Source organism: Rhinopithecus roxellana, chromosome 16 (genome assembly GCF_007565055.1).
Source record: "Rhinopithecus roxellana isolate Shanxi Qingling chromosome 16, ASM756505v1, whole genome shotgun sequence".
NCBI classification, from domain to species: Eukaryota; Metazoa; Chordata; class Mammalia; order Primates; family Cercopithecidae; genus Rhinopithecus; species Rhinopithecus roxellana.
In genome coordinates, this window is record NC_044564.1 from 8,564,819 (window position 1) to 8,582,732 (window position 17,914).

At 56.9% G+C, this 17,914-nt stretch overlaps 1 protein-coding gene across 3 annotated transcripts; it reads left to right on the forward strand.

Annotated features, from left to right (window-relative positions):
• The first annotated feature begins 6,064 nt into the window (after nucleotides 1-6,064).
• On the forward strand, nucleotides 6,065-15,856 carry ZMYND19 (zinc finger MYND-type containing 19). Of its 3 annotated transcripts, XM_030919659.1 has the most exons (7): nucleotides 6,065-6,356; nucleotides 7,014-7,178; nucleotides 7,865-7,924; nucleotides 8,748-8,854; nucleotides 9,469-9,609; nucleotides 14,774-14,954; nucleotides 15,242-15,856. In XM_030919659.1, the coding sequence occupies exons 1-7, from the start codon at nucleotides 6,306-6,308 to the stop codon at nucleotides 15,383-15,385; spliced, it is 849 nt and encodes a 282-aa protein (XP_030775519.1). In that variant the 5' UTR covers nucleotides 6,065-6,305; the 3' UTR covers nucleotides 15,386-15,856. The 3 variants fall into 3 exon arrangements, with proteins under 3 accessions (XP_030775519.1, XP_030775520.1, XP_030775518.1); XM_030919660.1 differs by lacking the exon at nucleotides 7,014-7,178; XM_030919658.1 differs by lacking the exon at nucleotides 6,065-6,356 and having other exon boundaries at nucleotides 6,472-7,178.
• Nucleotides 15,857-17,914: the final 2,058 nt, after the last annotated feature.

Consider the following 17,914-nt stretch of genomic DNA (forward strand, 5'->3'; position numbering starts at 1 on the left):
TATCCCTCCAAAATTTAGGGTCTTGCTCTGTCACCCAGGCTGGAATGCAGTGACCCCATCACGGCTCACTGCAGCCTCAACATCCCTGGGCTCAGGCAATCCTCCCACCCCAGCCTCCCAAGTAGCTGCAACTACAGGCATGGGCCACCATGCCTGGCTAATTTTTGTGTTTTTTGTAGAGACAGGGTCTTGCCATGTTGCCCAGCCTGGTCTCAAACTCCTGGGCTCAAGCAATCCGCCCACCTCAGCCTCTCAAAGTGCAAGGATTACAGGTGTGAGCCACTGCACCCGTCCCCAAGAGAGCTTTAAATATAATAAATGTGCTAATGATGCCAAACTTTTTTTTTTTTTTTTTTTTTTTTTTTTGAGATGGAGTCTCATTCTATTGCCCAGGCTGGAGTGCAATGGTGTGATCTTGGCTCACTACAACCTCCTGCCTCCCAGGTTCAAGTGATTCTCCTGCGTCAGCCTGCTGAGTAGCTGGGATTACAGGTGTGCACCAAATGGCTAATTTTTGTATTTTTAGAGAGACGGGGTTTTACCATGTTGGCCAAGCTGGTCTCGAACTCCTGACCTCATGATCCGCCCGCCTTGGCCTCCCAAAGTGCTGGGATTATAGGGGTGAGCCACCGTGCCCAGCCATGATGCCAGACTTATATTCCCAGGCTGGACATCTCTGTGAACTCTATACTCATATATTCTACTTATACAGTCAACTGCCTTGTAACCTTAACATGTAGCATAAGTGAGTAACACATTTTTATTTGGCTAAGCAGCTGAGAACTTGGGGTTGTTACTGCAGCATACCCAGGCCCATCCTGACATACACACCCCTCCACCACACATCCAAACATCATCACCACTTGCCAGGACAGGTCGAGTGTCCCTTATCCAAAATGCTCGGGACCAGAAGTGTTTCAGATTTTGGATTTTGGACTATTTGCATTATACTTGCCTGGTTGAGCATTCCATATCCAAAATCCAAAATGCTCCAATGAGCACTTCGTTTGAGTGTCATGTCAGTGCTTACAAGGTTCAGATTTTGCAGCATCTCAGATTTCGGACCTGAATGCTCATCCTGTACTTGCCGCCCCTCCAACCGCCCCACATGCTGCTGCTTCTCAGTGGCCAGTGCATCGGCCACCTCTCCATTTTCTTTCTTTTTTTTTGAGACAGAGTCTTGCTCTGTCGCCCAGGCTGGAGTGCAGCGGCGCGATCTAGACTCACTGCAAGCTCCGCCTCCCGGGTTCAAGCCATCCATTTTCTTTCTTGATAGAGTCTTGCTCTGTCACCCAGGCTGGAGTGCTATGGCGCGATCTCAGCTCACTGCAACCTCCACCTCCTGGGTTCAAGCGATTCTCCTGCCTCAGCCTCCTGAGTAGCTGGGATTACAGGCACGCGCCACCACACCTGGCTAATTTTTGTATTTTTAGTAGAGACAGGGTTTTGCCCTGTTGGCCAGGCTGGTGTAGAACTCCTGGCCTCAAGTGATCCACCTACCTCAACCTCCCAAAGTGAGCCGCTGCACCCAGCCCCACCTCTCCACTTTTTTTTTTTTTTTTTTTGAGACGGAGTCTCGCTCTGTCGCCCAGGCTGGAGTCCGGTGGCCCGATCTCAGCTCACTGCAAGCTCCGCCTCCCGGGTTCATGTCATTCTCCGGCCTCAGCCTCCCGAGTAGCTGGGACTACAGGTGCCCACCACTACGACCGGCTAATTTTTTTGTATTTTTAGTAGAGACGGGGTTTCACCATGTTAACCAGGATGGTCTCGATCTCCTGACCTCGTGATCCGCCCGTCTCGGCCTCCCAAAGTGCTGGGATTACAGGCGTGAGCCACCGCACCCAGCCCCACCTCTCCATTTTCTTTTTTTGTTGTTTTTTTTGTTTTGTTTTGTTTTGTTTTGTTTTGTTTTGAGACGGAGTCTCGCTCTGTTGCCCAGGCTGGAGTGCAGTGGCTGGATCTCAGCTCACTGCAAGCTCCGCCTCCCGGGTTTACGCCATTCTCCTGCCTCAGCCTCCCAAGTAGCTGGGACTACAGGCGCCCGCCAACTCGCCCGGCTAGTTTTTTGTATTTTTTAGTAGAGACGGGGTTTCGCCGTGTTAGCTAGGTTGGTCTCGATCTCCTGACCTCGCGATCCACCCGTCTCGGCCTGCCAAAGTGCTGGGATTACAGGCTTAAGCCACCGCGCCCGGCCAGCACCTCTCCATTTTCAAACACGCCAGACATGTCCCAGTTTAGGGCCTTTGCAGGGGCTGTTTCTTCTGCCAAGAATGTTCTGTCCTGTATAGCCACACGGCTCACTCCATCTCCTTCCACTGCGTGTTCCAATGCTGTTTTCTAAGAGGATGGCTCTGCCCACCCCTGCACCAGATCCTCTGACCGCCTCATGGTGATGGACTTGTTCTCCCCATTGCATTTCTCCCTCGCCAACACGGCGTACGGTTCCTCATTACATGTACATTCTGCCCATCTCACTCGAGTATGAGCAGGGGCTTTCATTGATTTTGTTCATTGGTGTGCAGCAGTTTCAGTGGTGGGGGGGTGAAGGCCCAGCTGGAGTAGGCTGCCAGGAGACTTGGGTGGTAGGCAGAATGCTCCGCAAAGATGTCACGCCCTCATGCCTGCAGCTGTAACATTATGTTACATAGCAAAAGGGACTTTGCAGATGTAAGTAGGTTGCCAATTAGTGACCTTAAAATAGGAAGATCATCCTGTTTATCTGGGTGGACCCAATCTAATCACAGGAACACTTAAAGGCATAAAGCCTTCTCCAGCTGAAGGTGGGAGAAATGGGACAGAAAGGATCAAAGACGTGAAGTACTAGAAACGCTGGCTTTGGCCGGGTGCAAATGCTCACACCTGTAATCCCAGCATTTTGGGAGGCCGAGGTGGGCAGATCACTTGAAGTCAGGAGTTCAAGACCAGCCTGGCCCGCATGGTGAAACCATGTCTACTAAAAATATAAAATTTAGCTGGGCATGGTGGCAGGCGCCTGTAGTCCCAGCTATTCGGGAAGCTGAGGCAGGAGAATCACTTGAACCCGGGAGGCGGAGGTGGCAGTGACCTGAGATCATACCACTGCAGTCCAGCCTGGGTGACAGAGCCAGACTCCGTCTAAAAAACAAAAAAGTCTTGCTGGTGTTGAAGATGCGAGTGACCTCAAGAAACTGAGAACGACCCCGGGCCGGCAGCCAGCAAATGGAGACCTCACACAACCACGTGGAGGTGAATGTCAACAACCTGAAGGAGCCTGTAGCCCGGGTCTCCCCTAGGGCCCCTGCTAAAAGCTGAGGCAGCCGACACCCCGATTTCAGCCCTGAGACCTGCAGCAGAGAAGCCACCAAACCCACCTGCACTTCTAACACGCAGAACTGTGAGATAATAAATGGGTGCTCTTTTGTGGTTGTTATAAAGTGATAGAAAACGAATTAACTAGGAGATGAGAGGAGATGCCAAGTACAGACAATCTGTTAAGAACTTTTGCTGGGATGGGAAGCAGGAAAATGAGGCAGTGGCTGGAAGGGGACAGGGGAGTCAAGGGCTTCTTTTTAAGGTGCCTGCCCATGGGAGAGGGATGCTGCAGTGAGAGGAAGCGCCACCCCAGCGTTACATAATTCCACCCTTACAGGACACAGAGGCAGGGGTGCCACATTCATACTTGGGTAGAATGTGTAGATAAAGGCTTGTGGTGGGCCAGGTATGACTTCCCAAGCCAGCTGCGCTGTGTCAACACCTGCAGGTCTTTCTCAGCTTTGGAGCCAAGAAGTCACCTTGCCAGGAGCAGACTCCAACCAATGACTGCAAGGTGAGGGGGGAATGCTGGGTCCCCCTGCAGCAGGGTGAGGGGGGAAATGCCTTGGCTCCCCTGGCCCCGGGGAAGGGACTCTGAGAATGGTTCCTACATGATCTGCTGCCACAGGAACTAGACTGGTAGCACCCCCTTCTCTGCCTCACACCCCTACTCTCCTGCTGGTGTCTCCTGGGATCTTCCCTCAAGCTAACAAATTGGACTTTTTTTTTGAGACAGAGTTTCACTCTGTTGCCCACACTGGATTATGGTGGTACAATCTTGGCTCACTGCAACCTCCGCCTCCCGGTTTCAAGCAATTCTCCTGCCTCAGCCTCCCAAGTAGCTGGGATTACAAGTGTGCGCCACCACGTCGGCTAATTTTTGTATTTTTAGTAGAAGCGGGATTTCAACCTGTTGGCCAAGCTGGTTTTGAACTCCTGACCTCAGGTGATCCACTTGCCTCGGCCTCCCAAAGTGCTGGGATTACAGGTGTGAGCCATCACATCCAGACAAAATTTGGACTCGAATCCGTTTCAAGTCAACCTCTGGGGGAACCTGGACTATGACACCACTGCTTTTCAACTACCCTAGAGCACCCACCAAGCTCCACTTCTTTTCACAAAGCAGTTGCTCATAATCTCATCACACCCTCGCAACTCCACAAGGCTGAGGGTGGCAGGACAGGTACTGTTTTTTTTTTTTTTTTTTTTTTTTTGAGATGGAGTCTCACTCTGTCCTCTAGGCTGGAGTGCAGTGGCACCATCTCGGCTCACTGCAAGCTCCGCCTCCCAGGTTCTCGCCATTTTGCCTCAGCCTACCGAGTAGCTGGGACTACAGGCGTCCGCCACCATGCCTGGCTAATTTTTTCTATTTTCAGTACAGACAGGGTTTCACCATACTAGCTAGGATGGTCTCGATCTCCTGACCTCGTGATCCGCCCGCCTCAGCCTCCCAAAGTGATGGGATTACAGGTGTGAGCCACTGCGCCCGGCCAGACAGGTATGTTTTGAGCAAGGCCCAGCCTGAACCCCAATGTGTGTCTCAGGCAGGCCAGGACTCATCAGCCCCTTCTCTCCTCTAGGGTGTCTGGGGTACTGGTAAGTACCAGGGGACCCAGAGATGGAACGTCTGGGCTCACTCATGAACACCCTTTGCAGGCTGGGCACGGTGGCTCACACCTGTAATCCCAGCACTTTGGGAGGCAGAGGTGGGCAGATCACCTCGAGACCAGCCTGGCCAACGTGGCAAAAACCTCGTCTCTACTAAAAACACAAAAATTAGTCAGACATGGTGGCGCGTGCCTGTAATCCCAGCTCCTTGGGAGGCTGAGGCAGGAGAATAGTTTGAACCCGAGAGGCAGAGGCTGCAGTGAGCCGGGCACGTGCCACTGCACTCTAGCCTGGGTGACAGAGCAAAACTGTCTCAAAAAAAAAAAAAAAAGCAAGAAAAGAAAACAGAACCCAGCAAGCCAGAAAGGGGCCCCGGGCAGCTCCTCAGGTGGCAGAGTCGCCCTTGCGGCAGGGTGAGGCCTCCCCGCGGGCGACCGGACACCGGCGGAGCAGGACACAGGACCTAGCCCCGTTCGCTCCAGGCTGCAGGGGAGGCCACGCTGCCCTCCACGGCGTACCCAGTCCCTCCCTGAGGGGGCCTCGGCATTCCCGCGGGGCCCAACGGGCCTCACTGGAGTTCCGTTTCCGACGCCCTGGACCAGGCTGCTCCGGCGCTCAGCCGCCCCCGGAACTGAGGAGCCGGCGGCTCGGAAAAGGCTGCGCGGGAGGCCGCGCCCTCCGGGTCGCGTGGGCCGGGCGTCCGCGGTCTCTCCAGGAGCACCCGCGTCCCGCGGCAACGGCCTCTTCCTAGCCCGCCTCGCCCGCTCCCCGCCCGCCCAGCGAGCCCCGCACGCGCTCGGGGCCAGGACGGCGGCGGGAAGCAGCTTACGAGGACCACTGCAAGGGAGGAGAAGGGCGTCCGGCTCGCAGAGCGCCACGGTCCCAGCGCGAGTCCCCAGCCGCGCTCCGCACGGGCCCTCCAGGAGCAGCGCGGCGGCCCGCACAAAGCTTCCCGCGAAACTGACGTCGGCGCGCGCAGGCACCGCCCCCGACCTCGCCCCTCCCCCGCGCTCGCCCCGCTCCCCAGAGCGCCGGCGCACTCGCCCTCCTCCCATTGGTTGCTGCGGCGCGGCGCGCTCTGGCCGGCGCCGTGCGCGCCTAGCGATTGGCCGAGCGGCGGCGGGCCGGGGGGTGTGTCCCGGGCTGCGCCCCGCCCCTCCGCTCCGCTCGCTGTGGTGCGCGCGGTGGCGGCGGCAGCGGCGGCGGCGCGTGGCAGGTCCGGCGGGCGCGAGGCGGCGGCGGAGGCCCGAGCCCGGCCCAGCCTCGTCCCGCCCGGGGCCCGCCTGGCTGCTACCCCGACCCCGGCTCCTGTCCCGTCCTGCCCCGGCGCGCCGCGGCCTCGCCCCGGCCCCCGCCCGGCGCCTCCCGAGGGAGCGGCGCTGCCGGCCGAGAGCGCAGGCCCGGCCATGACCGACTTCAAATTGGGTATCGTGCGGCTCGGCCGGGTGGCCGGGAAGGTGAGCGGCGCGGAGCCAGCGGCCCGGCCCGTCTCGCCCGTCCTGGCCTCCGCGCGGGGCCGGGGGCCGGGGCCGGGGGCGGTTGTGCGGGAGGCGGCCGGGGCGGGGGCGCGGAGCCCGGGATGGGCCCCAGCGGGGCGGGGAACGCTGCGCGGGCCCGGCTGCTGGTCCCCGCGCGGGTGCAGCTTCCTCTCGCAGGCCGGCGGGCGCGCACTCCTCGGCTGCGGGGCGCACCTGGCCGCCCTCGGCCCTACCCTGCCGGAGGTTGAGGCCACGGCCCTGTCCCGAGCCGGGCGCGGAGATGCGTGGCTCGAGCCCGACCGCGTTCTCCCGGAGCCCTCCCCGTGGTGTCGGGGAGCCGGGGCCTAGCGCGGCGTCCGGGCTGCCGGTGCGGCCACACGGTTTAAACACAGCGCCCTTTCCGAGGCAGCGCCACCTCCACACCTCTCGCCGAGGCGGGTCTGGTGTGGGCTCTTCTGTGCCTCCCAGTTCTCAGCAGGGCTTCGGGCTCGTTTTAACGCTGCCAGGGGTTGGCCGGGTTAGGCTGAGCCTCAGGCTCAGAGCAGAGAGGAAGAAGCCTGGGCCCTGATGCTGCAGACTCAGGGCCTTCCTCGATTTCTCTTCTTACCTGGCCCCCACGCTCCACGTTTGAGGCAGGGGATTCCATGGCACCTGTGGGCATTGAGGCTTGGCGGTTTCTCGGAGCCACCTGTGCAGCTGCACCAGCCAGGGTCCTTACCCGGATGGGAGCCCTGTTCCCGTCACCAGCGGCTGCAGCTTCTGGTGGGAGAGAGGAGCGGAGGCAGTGTCAGGCGGCGTCAGGTAAAACAGGTTCAGATCCCGGAAGAAAAACTGCCAAGAGGGAGACTGGCCCGTTCTGGGACCTGTTCCTGTTTCCTGCCCCTGCTGCAAGAGCATAGGCAGGGCCTGCTGGGGAGGAGGCTTTTTTCCACCAGGGAAGGGTGGGCTCCCCAGTCAGGTCAGAGACCGCAGACCCCTTCTGATTCCACCACTGATGACAGTGTCATCCCTTACAGCTTTTCTTTGGAACTTTTCAGATGGACAAAAAACGAAAAAGGGCAATTCAATGAGCAGCTCAGCTTAATAAACACACCCTAATCAAAACCTTCTGGCCCTTCTGCCTCAGCCCTGGACCCTCCCTCAGCTCAGTGAAACCGTTTCTGCCTAGGTTTACTGGTGTGTTAAATGTTCGGTGCCACTGTTGGGGTTAGGCCTGCGAGGATGAGGCCTGATACCAGCTCCTCTGGCGCAGATGAAAGTGGTCTGCTGTCTTTTAACCAGTCTGCCTGTGTTTTGGCGTAGACTGCACCACCCCAAATGGTGGAATGAGGCCCCCGTGCGCTGAGCTGTCTTGGTCTGAAGAGGCCTGTGGTTACTTTCCACTTCACAGGAAAATGCAACAGGCTCCTGCCTGTCCTGGTTATAAGGTTACTGCACCTCACGCAGATCTCAAATGTAATGATTTGAAACATGTGGTTAACTTCCAGACCAAATACACGCTGATCGATGAGCAGGACATCCCGCTGGTGGAAAGCTACTCCTTTGAGGTAAGTAAGGATGCCTGTTCCCTCCCTTAATGCTTGTGGTCAGTGCCCAGGAGCGTCACGGGGAGCGAGCCCTCCTCTGTGCTGCAAGAGCAGGCGGCCCCACAAGTGGACATCTGGGGCTGGCCTGTGAACCCTGAGCCCTCAGCCCCACATGGAGCCGTGGCCCCGCAGAACCTGGCCGTTGCTCCCACTGTGGCCCACGTGGCTTGGCGACACTGGTCTTTCCTCACTTTCACCCCAGCTGTTAGCTCTTCTTGAAAGTAAATGGAATGTTCTCACGTTTGCGATTGTGTCACGTCGACCATGTCTGTTAGCTCGAAGACCTTGTTCCTTAGAGCTGCCACCTGCTGAGCCTGCGCAGCCTAGCAGCCCCTCCTGGCTGCCCAGCTGCCTCTCGTTCTCTGCTCTCATGGGGTCTTCCTGCCTCTTCCCAGCTTCCGTTCCTGCCACTGAGCTTGGCCTCCCTCACCACACTTTATCTCTGTGCCCCACACATTCACAGTAGTGACTTGTCCAGGGGTTTCTCTATCTCACTGCACTGTGGGCTTTTCTTCAGGGTAGGAAAGTGTATTTGTCTATGTCCATTGTATTTTGCAGAGTTGTTTGTGAGTGTTTCTTGCCTGGATAGGCAGAGTGGTGGTGGGCCATGCTGGCCCCTGGGAGCCATGTGCCTATGGGAGGCTCTGCACTCCCCAGGGTCTCAGGGACAGGCCTGCATTTGTCCCTCTGGCTTGCTTGTTTCACTTGGTTTTTCTAAGAGGGAATTGAAGTGTTGCTGAGAATTGGAGGCTTTTTAACGACTCTTTCCCTTGTTCCTTCTCAGGCCCGAATGGAAGTGGATGCAGATGGAAATGGTGCTAAGATATTTGCCTATGCCTTTGACAAGAACCGAGGAAGGGGCTCTGGGAGACTCCTTCATGAACTGCTGTGGTGGGTGTTTCCAAGCTGTCTCTGCCCCCCGCCACTGGGCTCCTGGGTGAGCTCCGATGGCACAGGGCGCCTGGAGGCCCCTGCCCCACTGAGGCCCTGCCTTGCCTTCCCTGAATCTCACAGTTATTTTTGCGTGCTTTGCCACTAACTCAAAGGAATGAATGATTTGTATATTACGCTTCAAACACCAAGTGGACTTTCTGCTGGAAGCTTGCCCGGGCCTGGTGGCCTCGGGAGGGACGGTGGTTGCTCAACCCTTGTTGGGTTTTTGCTGAGCCCCTTGGTGTGCATGGTGGGGACCACTCAGGTGGGGAGCTGTCTCCAGGCCATCTGCTCAGGTGGTTTTGCGTTCCACCCTTGGCTGTCTGTGCTCCAAAGTCCAGGGGCCGGGTCCTCCCTGTATCCCTGTCCTGTTTGGGCACAGATCAGGTGCTTGGGTTTCTCCCAGCAGCTTCCACCTGAGGTGCCCTCCTCCAGAGGAGCAGGGGCCTGATCAGATCACATGGCTGACGTTTCTTCCTGGAGGACTTTGGTGCCTGACCAGAAGTGTCTGTGAGGGTGGGAGGCAGCGATGCGATGCAGGGTTAGATGCAGAGTTTGCTGTCTGTTTGTAGGGAGCGGCACCGGGGGGGCGTGGCCCCGGGCTTCCAGGTGGTGCACCTCAACGCTGTGACTGTGGACAATCGCCTGGACAACCTGCAGCTGGTGCCGTGGGGCTGGCGGCCCAAGGCTGAAGAGACCTCCAGCAAACAGAGGTGGGTCTTCTCAGGGCCCGGTGATGCTGGCAGAGGTGCCTTTTGAGGAGGGCCACCTCCAAAGCTCTTGTTTCCAAGAGGGTCTCGTGTTCCTCCTCTGAGCCCTGATGCTTCTGTGTGTTTTGGGACTTTCATTGTTCTTCCCCAAAGTGTGGAATCCTCCTTTTCTTCATGGAAGCGGGAAGGATCTTGGTATGTGTTTTTGCATTGCTCTTCTGGTAACCAGCTCTGGGAACCTCCCTTTAGCTGGCATGACAAAGTGGGGAGAAGGGCTGCCTGCTCCAGGGCAGGGCCAGCGCTGGGACTCAGTGTGAGCAGGGCTTCTGCCCCACACCCCGGGAGGCATCAGCCGCCTTTCCTCACCCCAGGATTCCTCTCTTCTCTCCTCACCTCAGGATTCCTCCCTTTTCTCCTCACCCCAGGATTCCTTCCTTCTCTCCTCACCTCAAGATTCTTCTCTCCTCACCCCAGGATTCCTCCCTTCTCTCCTCACCTCAGGATTCTTCTCTCCTCACCTCAAGATTCCTTCCTTCTCTCCTCACCTCAAGATTCCTCCCTTCTCTCCTCACCTCAAGATTCCTCCCTTCTCTCCTCACCTCAGGATTCCTCCCTTCTCTCCTCACCTCAGGATTCTTCTCTCCTCACCCCAGGATTCCTCCCTTCTCTCCTCACCTCAGGATTCCTCCCTTCTCTCCTCACCTCAGGATTCCTCCCTTCTCTCCTCACCCCAGGATTCCTCCCTTCTCTCCTCACCTCAGGATTCCTCCCTTCTCTCCTCACCTCAGGATTCCTCCCTTCTCTCCTCACCTCAGGATTCCTCCCTTCTCTCCTCACCTCAGGATTCCTCCCTTCTCTCCTTACCTCAGGATTCCTCCCTTCTCTCCTTACCTCAGGATTCCTCCCTTCTCTCCTCACCTCAGGATTCCTCCCTTCTCTCCTTACCTCAGGATTCCTCCCTTCTCTCCTTACCTCAGGATTCCTCCCTTCTCTCCTCACCTCAGGATTCTTCCCTTCTTTCCTCACCTCAGGATTCTTCTCTCCTCACCTCAGAATTCCTTCCTTCTCACCCCAGGATTCTTCCCTTCTCTGCTCACCTCAGGATTCCTCCCTTCTCCCTTCCCTCACCCCAGGATTCTTCTTTTTTTTTTTTGAGACGGAGTCTTGCTCTGTGGCCCAGGCTGGAGTGCAGTGGCCGGATCTCAGCTCACTGCAAGCTCCGCCTCCCGGGTTTACGCCATTCTCTTGCCTCAGCCTCCCGAGTAGCTGGGACTACAGGCGCCCGCCACCTCGCCCGGCTAGTTTTTTGTATTTTTTAGTGGAGACGGGGTTTCACTGTGTTAGCCAGGATGGTCTCGATCTCCTGACCTCGTGATCTGCCCGTCTCGGCCTCCCAAAGTGCTGGGATTACAGGCGTGAGCCACCGCGCCCAGCCTGCCCCAAGATTCTTCTCTCCTCAACTCAGGATTCCTCCCTTCTCTCCTCACCTCAGGATTCCTCCCTTCTCTCCTCATCTCAGGATTCCTTCCTTCTCTGGTCACCTCAGGATTTCTTCCTTCTCTCCTCATCTCAGGATTCCTTTCTGTGCACACAGATGGGTCTTTTTGTTGTGTTCTTTTGCTAAACAGTTTTCTTTAAGCAAAGGTTTAAAGCAGAGAATGTGTGGTTCAGGGCTCAGCCCTTGGCCCCCCACTTGCCTGTGATCCTGAAAGCAGTGCTTTGCATGGGCTTCCCACGTGGGAAGGCAGTTCCTGCTGGCCCTAGAACCAGCCAGGCTGTGAACTTCACGGAGCCCTTGGGAAGAGCTGAGGGACCAGCAGGATGGGGGTTGGGAACCCAGTTGAGCCAGGGAGTCCCCAGCCACACACGCTTCGCTGACATGTTTCCCGGTCGCCCTGGGGCTTCTGGGCATGTCCTCAAGCCTCTGGGCAGCCTTTCCTGGTGCAAGCAGTGCAAACTGCCCTAGCAGATGGTTGTTAGCAACGCTGGTAAGGTTTAGTGTTTTGGGCTTGGTGATGGTTGGTGGCTGTGGGTAGAACCTTTGCAGTTGTCACCTCGGGGTCATGCTAGAGCCCCGTGCAGCCAAGTTGGAAACAGTGGGAGCACCTGAGACACTGGTTGGTGATGTGGGGACAGTCCGCAGGTCTCCAAAATGCCACCCCCAAACTGCTGTTCCTGCCACCCTGGAGGGAGTCCTGCAAGTCCGCCCATCCCCTCCTCACTGGGCCTCTCAGGATGAAGGCAGAGCCTGCAGTGTCTTTCGTTCTTGTGGTTTTGTTTCCTGCTCTGTTTATTTAATGTAATTAATTAATTTTACAGATGGGTCTCACTATGTTGCCCAGGCTGGTCTCAAACTCCTGGCTTCAGGGAATCCTCCTACCTCAGCAGGAGGTAGGAGGATTCCTACCTTTTTTTTTGAGACGGAGTTTGGCTCCATCGCCCAGGCTGGAGTGCAGTGGTGCGATCTTGGCTTGCTGCAACTTGTGCCTGTCTGGTTCAAGCAATTCTGCCTCAGCCTTCCTAGTAGCTGGGACTACAGGTGCCCGCCACCATGCCTGGCTAATGTTTGTATTTTTAGTAGAGGCAGGATTTCGCCATGTTGGCCAGGCTGTCTTGAACTCCTGACCTCAGGTGATCCGCCTGCCTCAGCCTTCCAAAGTGCTGGGATTACAGGTGTGAGCCACCGCGCCCTGGCCCCGCCTCAGCCTTTTGAGTAGCTGAGATAACGGGTGTGCACCACCATGCCTGGTCCCTGCTCCCATACTAGAGTTTTGCCCCTTCTCTCACACTGCTTGTGAGTGACGCCAATCCTCTTATGATTGTTGGATGGGATTTTTTTCTTTCGGGGATAATGTTAGCTGGAACTTTGGGTTGCAAGAAACAGAAACAGCTCAATTTGGCTGAAACAAAAATAGGGTACGTTTTGGTATCCTGACTGAAATGTGGAGAGCCAGGGATGCTGCTGCCTCCAGCTCTGTGCCCCAACTCTCGGCTCCTCTCCAAGAGGCGGCATGGATACTACCCAGCTCCTGTTGAGTGGAGCAGGCACCCTGTTCTGGTGGTGTCTGGGGAAGCCCTGGGATGAACTGTAGTTAGCTTGCTTTGAATCACTCTTCTTTTTTTTTTTTTTTTTTTTTTTTGAGACGGAGTCTGACTCTGCCGCCCGGGCTGGAGTGCAGTGGCCGGATCTCAGCTCACTGCAAGCTCCGCCTCCCGGGTTCACGCCATTCTCCTGCCTCAGCCTCCCGAGTAGCTGGGACTACAGGCGCCCGCCACCTCGCCCGGCTAGTTTTTTGTATTCTTTAGTAGAAATGGGGTATCACTGTGTTCGCCAGGATGGTCTCGATCTCCTGACCTGGTGATCCGCCCATCTCAGCCTCCCAAAGTGCTGGGATTACAGGCTTGAGCCACCGCGCCCGGCCTGAATCACTTTTCTGCATGAAGTCAGAGTTGTGTCACCCACGGGAAGGGGAAGGAGTGCGTGGCAGGCAAAGCAGCATCCGTAGCATCTCCTCCTGCGTTGTCCCACATTGATACATGCTCAATGTTGATGCTGGGATGGGCCCTCCCCAACTCCACAAGTTCCCCCACTGCCCACCACTCCACCAGGCGATGCCGTCTGTCCCTGCCGTGGTACGGGTCATCTCAGCCGGTTCTCAACAAGACTCAGGGTCCAGCCAGCCTGTAACTGAATGTTACTTTGAATCCTCTCAGCACCCTTCATAGTCAGGAGAGGAGATAACTGCCGTTAAGAACAGCTGTTTGGAAAGGGGATGTTGGGCTGATGCTCCTGGTCAGCCCATTCTCCGTGGGCATGGCAGGATGAGTTGCGCTGAGGCTGCTGCCTTATACAACTCCCTGCTGCAGGAGGTGGGCCTGCGGTGGCTCAGGACTGATCAGGCTCGGCCATCTTTGGTTTGCCAACATGGGGTTTTAGAACCCAGCAGGTATTGGGCCTCTTGTGCAGGATCAGCATCCCAGGCCACAAGCAGAAGTCAGCTAGCCAGTGTGGGTCTGACATCCTGAATGGCTGGGTGCTGTGCATCCGTCTGGATCTCAGTTGCTGGCCTCCCTGTGGTCTGGCTCTTTGTGGTGGGGTCACCCTGTCTTTGTCAGGCCTGGGCTGTTGCTCTGCTTTCCTGGCACTGTGTCAGCTCAGCCCCCACAAAAGGGGCCTGTTGGCAAAAGGGTGTTTCCCTTTTCTGTCTTCAGAAGCCAGCAGTGTCTGAAACTTGCCTCTGTCTGGTGGGACCTCACTAACATCTTCCCATGTCCTGATCCTTCCACCTTTTTTTTTTTTTTTTTTTTTTTTTGAGACGGAGTCTCGCTCTGTCGCCCAGGCTGGAGTGCAGTGGCCGGATCTCAGCTCACTGCAAGCTCCGCCTCCCAGGTTCACGCCATTCTCCCACCTCAGCCTCCCGAGTAGCTGGGACTACAGGCGCCTGCCACCTCGCCCGGCTAGTTTTTTGTATTGTTTTTTTTTTTAGTAGAGACGGGGTTTCACCATGTTAGCCAGGATGGTCTCGATCTCCTGACCTTGTGATCCGCCCGTCTCGGCCTCCCAAAGTGCTGGGATTACAGGCTTGAGCCACCGCGCCCGGCCGATCCTTCCACCTTTTAACCAAGTCTCCTCAGGGTCTGGCCTCAGAGAACAGGTTTGTTGGGGTGGTTTATGCAGCTCCTTTACTCTGTGATGCAGCGGGGCTGGGGCTGCCCACACTTGCCTCTGAGCAGCCAGTGCTCGCTCCGGGGCCTGTTCTGTACAACACGTGTACAGATGGACATAGGGCAGCTCCTGGCATGGAAAGGGAGGTGGACCGACGGGGCAGTAATGGGCACCTCTGCAGGTCAAGGGCAAGGAGAGGGGCTGCCTTGCTTTGCGCAGGGGCCTGACGTGGGCCCTGCCTCCTGCCTACTGTGTGCCTGTCAGTCCCAGGTGCTGGGGACAGGGTGACAGATGAGGCGGTGCTTATGGGTGAGTGCGAAGACGAGACACAATATTTACTGTCAGGTGGTGAAAAGCACAGGCAGCAGGGATGCACAGAGGAGACTGGAATTCGGGCCGGGTGTCTGGGCAGGATGGCACTCTCTGGAGTCATCACATCACCCGCCGTGTGCTGGCCCCATTTGGCCAGAGTGCACTGAAGTGTCTGCTTCTTTCTTTAAGGGAGCAAAGCTTGTATTGGCTTGCAATTCAGCAGCTGCCTACAGACCCTATAGAAGAACAGTTTCCTGTCCTAAATGTGACCCGGTACTATAATGCCAACGGGGATGTAGTGGAAGAGGAGGAGAATTCTTGTACCTACTACGAGTGCCACTACCCTCCCTGCACGGTGATTGAGAAGCAGGTGGGTGTGCTGCAGTGCAGCCTGGTCCTTGGCACCTCTACCCTGTAGCCCAGCCTTGGTTTGGGGTCTTGCCCTCCCACCGCAGGGCCCCATTCCCCAGAGACCACTTGGGCTTTTCCACCAGGGTGGTCTCTCTTTGCCCTTGTGCTGGCCTGACGAGGGCCCAGGCCCTCCAGCCTTGGTACATGGTGTTTTGCTGGGTCCGTCAGATTGTCCGTGCAGTGCAGTCTTTGCCCCACACTGCATCCCAGGCATGACGGTGAAGCCACAAGTGTTCTGTATTTCAGCTCCGGGAGTTCAACATCTGTGGGCGCTGCCAGGTGGCCCGGTACTGTGGCTCCCAGTGCCAGCAAAAGGACTGGCCAGCCCACAAGAAGCACTGTCGGGAGAGGAAGCGTCCCTTCCAGCATGAACTTGAGCCAGAGCGATGACGGGCGGGAGAGCCGCACACACTCGCAGCCCCCGGGCTCTACCCTGGGCACAGCAGAGACAGACTGGTGGTTGAACCTGGAGGTGCCGAAAAAGCCAGCTGCGGGCCCAGGACAACCGCCGTGAGACTCCCGATGTCACAGGCAGTCTGTGTGGTTATAGCGCCCCTCAGTGTTCATCTCCAGCAGAGACAACGAAGGAGGCTCCCACCAGGACGGTTCTCATTATTTATATGTTAATATGTTTGTAAACTCATGTACAGTTTTTTTTGGGGGGAGGCAATGGGAAGGGTAGAAATTACAAATAGAATCATTTGCTGTAACCCTTGAATGGCAAAGGGTCAGGCCCCGTGTCTAAAACTGTCCTGTAGCTGAAGCTTCTCCCCGGGCCGCGGGAGCCCAGGGAGCATGGCCTGCACAGGAGTTGTGTCCACAAAGGCAAAGTAAAGGGGTAGAATCATCCGGCGTCTCGGACATTCTCTGCTCCACCTCCCTCTTGTGCTGCTTAGGGTGAGGTCATCTTGAGTGGAGCCGAATCCCTGTGGGTGAGGGCAGGAGGACCCGCCCTTGCTCCTGGTGGGCCCTTCTGAGGAGCAGGTGAACTCAAAACTTCCTGAGTCCAGCAGTGAGCGTGAGACTCTGTCCTTGTCTTGCGGCAGGACTGGTGCGGGTGCTAAGTCAGCTGCCCACTGTTTCATTGGGAGTGGGATGCTGTAGCCCCTGACATTGGTTAGTTCTTGCCTGATTTATGCGTGAAGTGGCTGGCAGCTCAGCAGTGACAGCTTCTGCCCAGAAGAATCCACAGGGCATGTTCAGCAGGCCTGCTGCAGACAGTGGAGGGGGCTGGCCAGCCAGGGTGAGGTGAGGGCCTCACTTCTCCATCCCTCTGCAGGGCTGTGGCTTCCAGGATAGCCCTCCCTCCTTGGGGAGCCCCAGGTGTCTGGGGCTGGTCAGCATCTTGTACCCATAGAGCTGCCCCAGGGAAACATGCCAGGCTGCGTGGCTGGGATCCTGCCTGTCTCCAGGTGCGCCCAGCCAGAGGCCTTGCTGCTTGGGAGCTGAAAGCCTGGCCAGTCCGACTCTGACCTGTCTGGTCTGGTCCGGTCCAACCCTGTGTTGGTCCCGCAGGTTCCTGTTACACTTTCCCCTCTTGAAGCTCCACTGCCACGTTCCAGGACGCCCTGTGTGTTCTCATTGCTGTTCCTGGCTGGGCTGGCGTTTTGTCTGTAAGCAAAACTTCCAGTAGCTTCTCTGGCAGTACCCTGGAGGCTCCTGAAGAACAGGCCTGCTGAAAATGGGTGATAGCAACAAACTCTGCAGGATTTCCTGGAGTTTAGAGAACTGCATGTGCCCACATCAGGCCCTGAGAAGCCCCCTTTGCTGCTGTGAAGGTCGGGGACATTTTTTGCTGAGTAAGTGAAAGCTGTCAGGGAGGGGGACATATGTGTCCCTAGAGATGGTGGGTCAGCAGGTTGGGGTTTGGGGCAGTCTTAAGGCCTGGACCCCTGAGTGCCTTCAGGCAGCTGCTTTCAGGTGGAGTCTGAGGACAGGCACGGTGTGCGGGGGTCCTTTTGCCTGCATCTAGGGAAGTGGCCTTGTTATCCCTTGACCAGCAGGGCTGCCTTGTTTGGCAGTCATTCATCAGAAAAATGCACCGAAAGAAGCGTCCAGGGCCTCCCACCTGTGAGACACCATGCTGGGGAAGGGGCGGTGCAGGTTCTAGGTTTGCATGTGGCAGCTCCTCCGGGCCTCACCCCAGCAGGTGGCACCGTGAGGGTGGGATGGGCCCCACCACTGCTTCCCTCTCATCTGATACCCAGTCCTCTGGTCGTCTTTCCCCTTCTGTGGCCCCGACTTCTTGGTCTTCGTAGCCGGGTATCTAAGACATTCTATGAGGACATCCAGATGGCTGCATTGTGGGGCTGCTTCTATGAAACTTGTTTGGAGCGTGGTGCATTGGGATGCTTCACCTTGCCACTCTCCCTCCCACGTAGATGTGTGTGGTTGAGGCCCTTTTGGAACACCCTGCTGCCTTCCTGGCCAGCCTTTTGTGCGCCTGTCTCTGCTGCGGTCTGAGCTGTTGGCTCTCCGCCGTGTCTTTCACCACAGCCCTGCTTGAAGCCCTGAGGCTGAATACCCAGACACCCATATATTTCAGTCAAGTCCGTCTTAGCTTCCCGGAGCTGCTCCAACAAAGCAGCAAGAGCCATGCAGCCTGAAGCAGCAGGAATTCACGCTCTAGGTTCTGGAGGCTGAAGTCTCTGGTGAAGGCGCAGGCAAGGGCCCTCAGGTGCGGATGCCTCCTCCCAGCCAGGGGCCTGGCCTGCCTCCCTGTGGTCTGCACAGCGACGGCCCTGCAAGTCTTCTGCATCAGCTTTCCCTTCTGCAGACTCCAGCTCCTCTGGGTCAGGGCCTACGCCATGACCTCATTTTAACCCAGCTGCTTCTGAGAGCCTGTTTGCTAATGAGGATGTGCTCTGAGGTGCTGGGGTCTTCAGTCCATTGTTTTTTGGGGGCACAGTTCAACCTGTA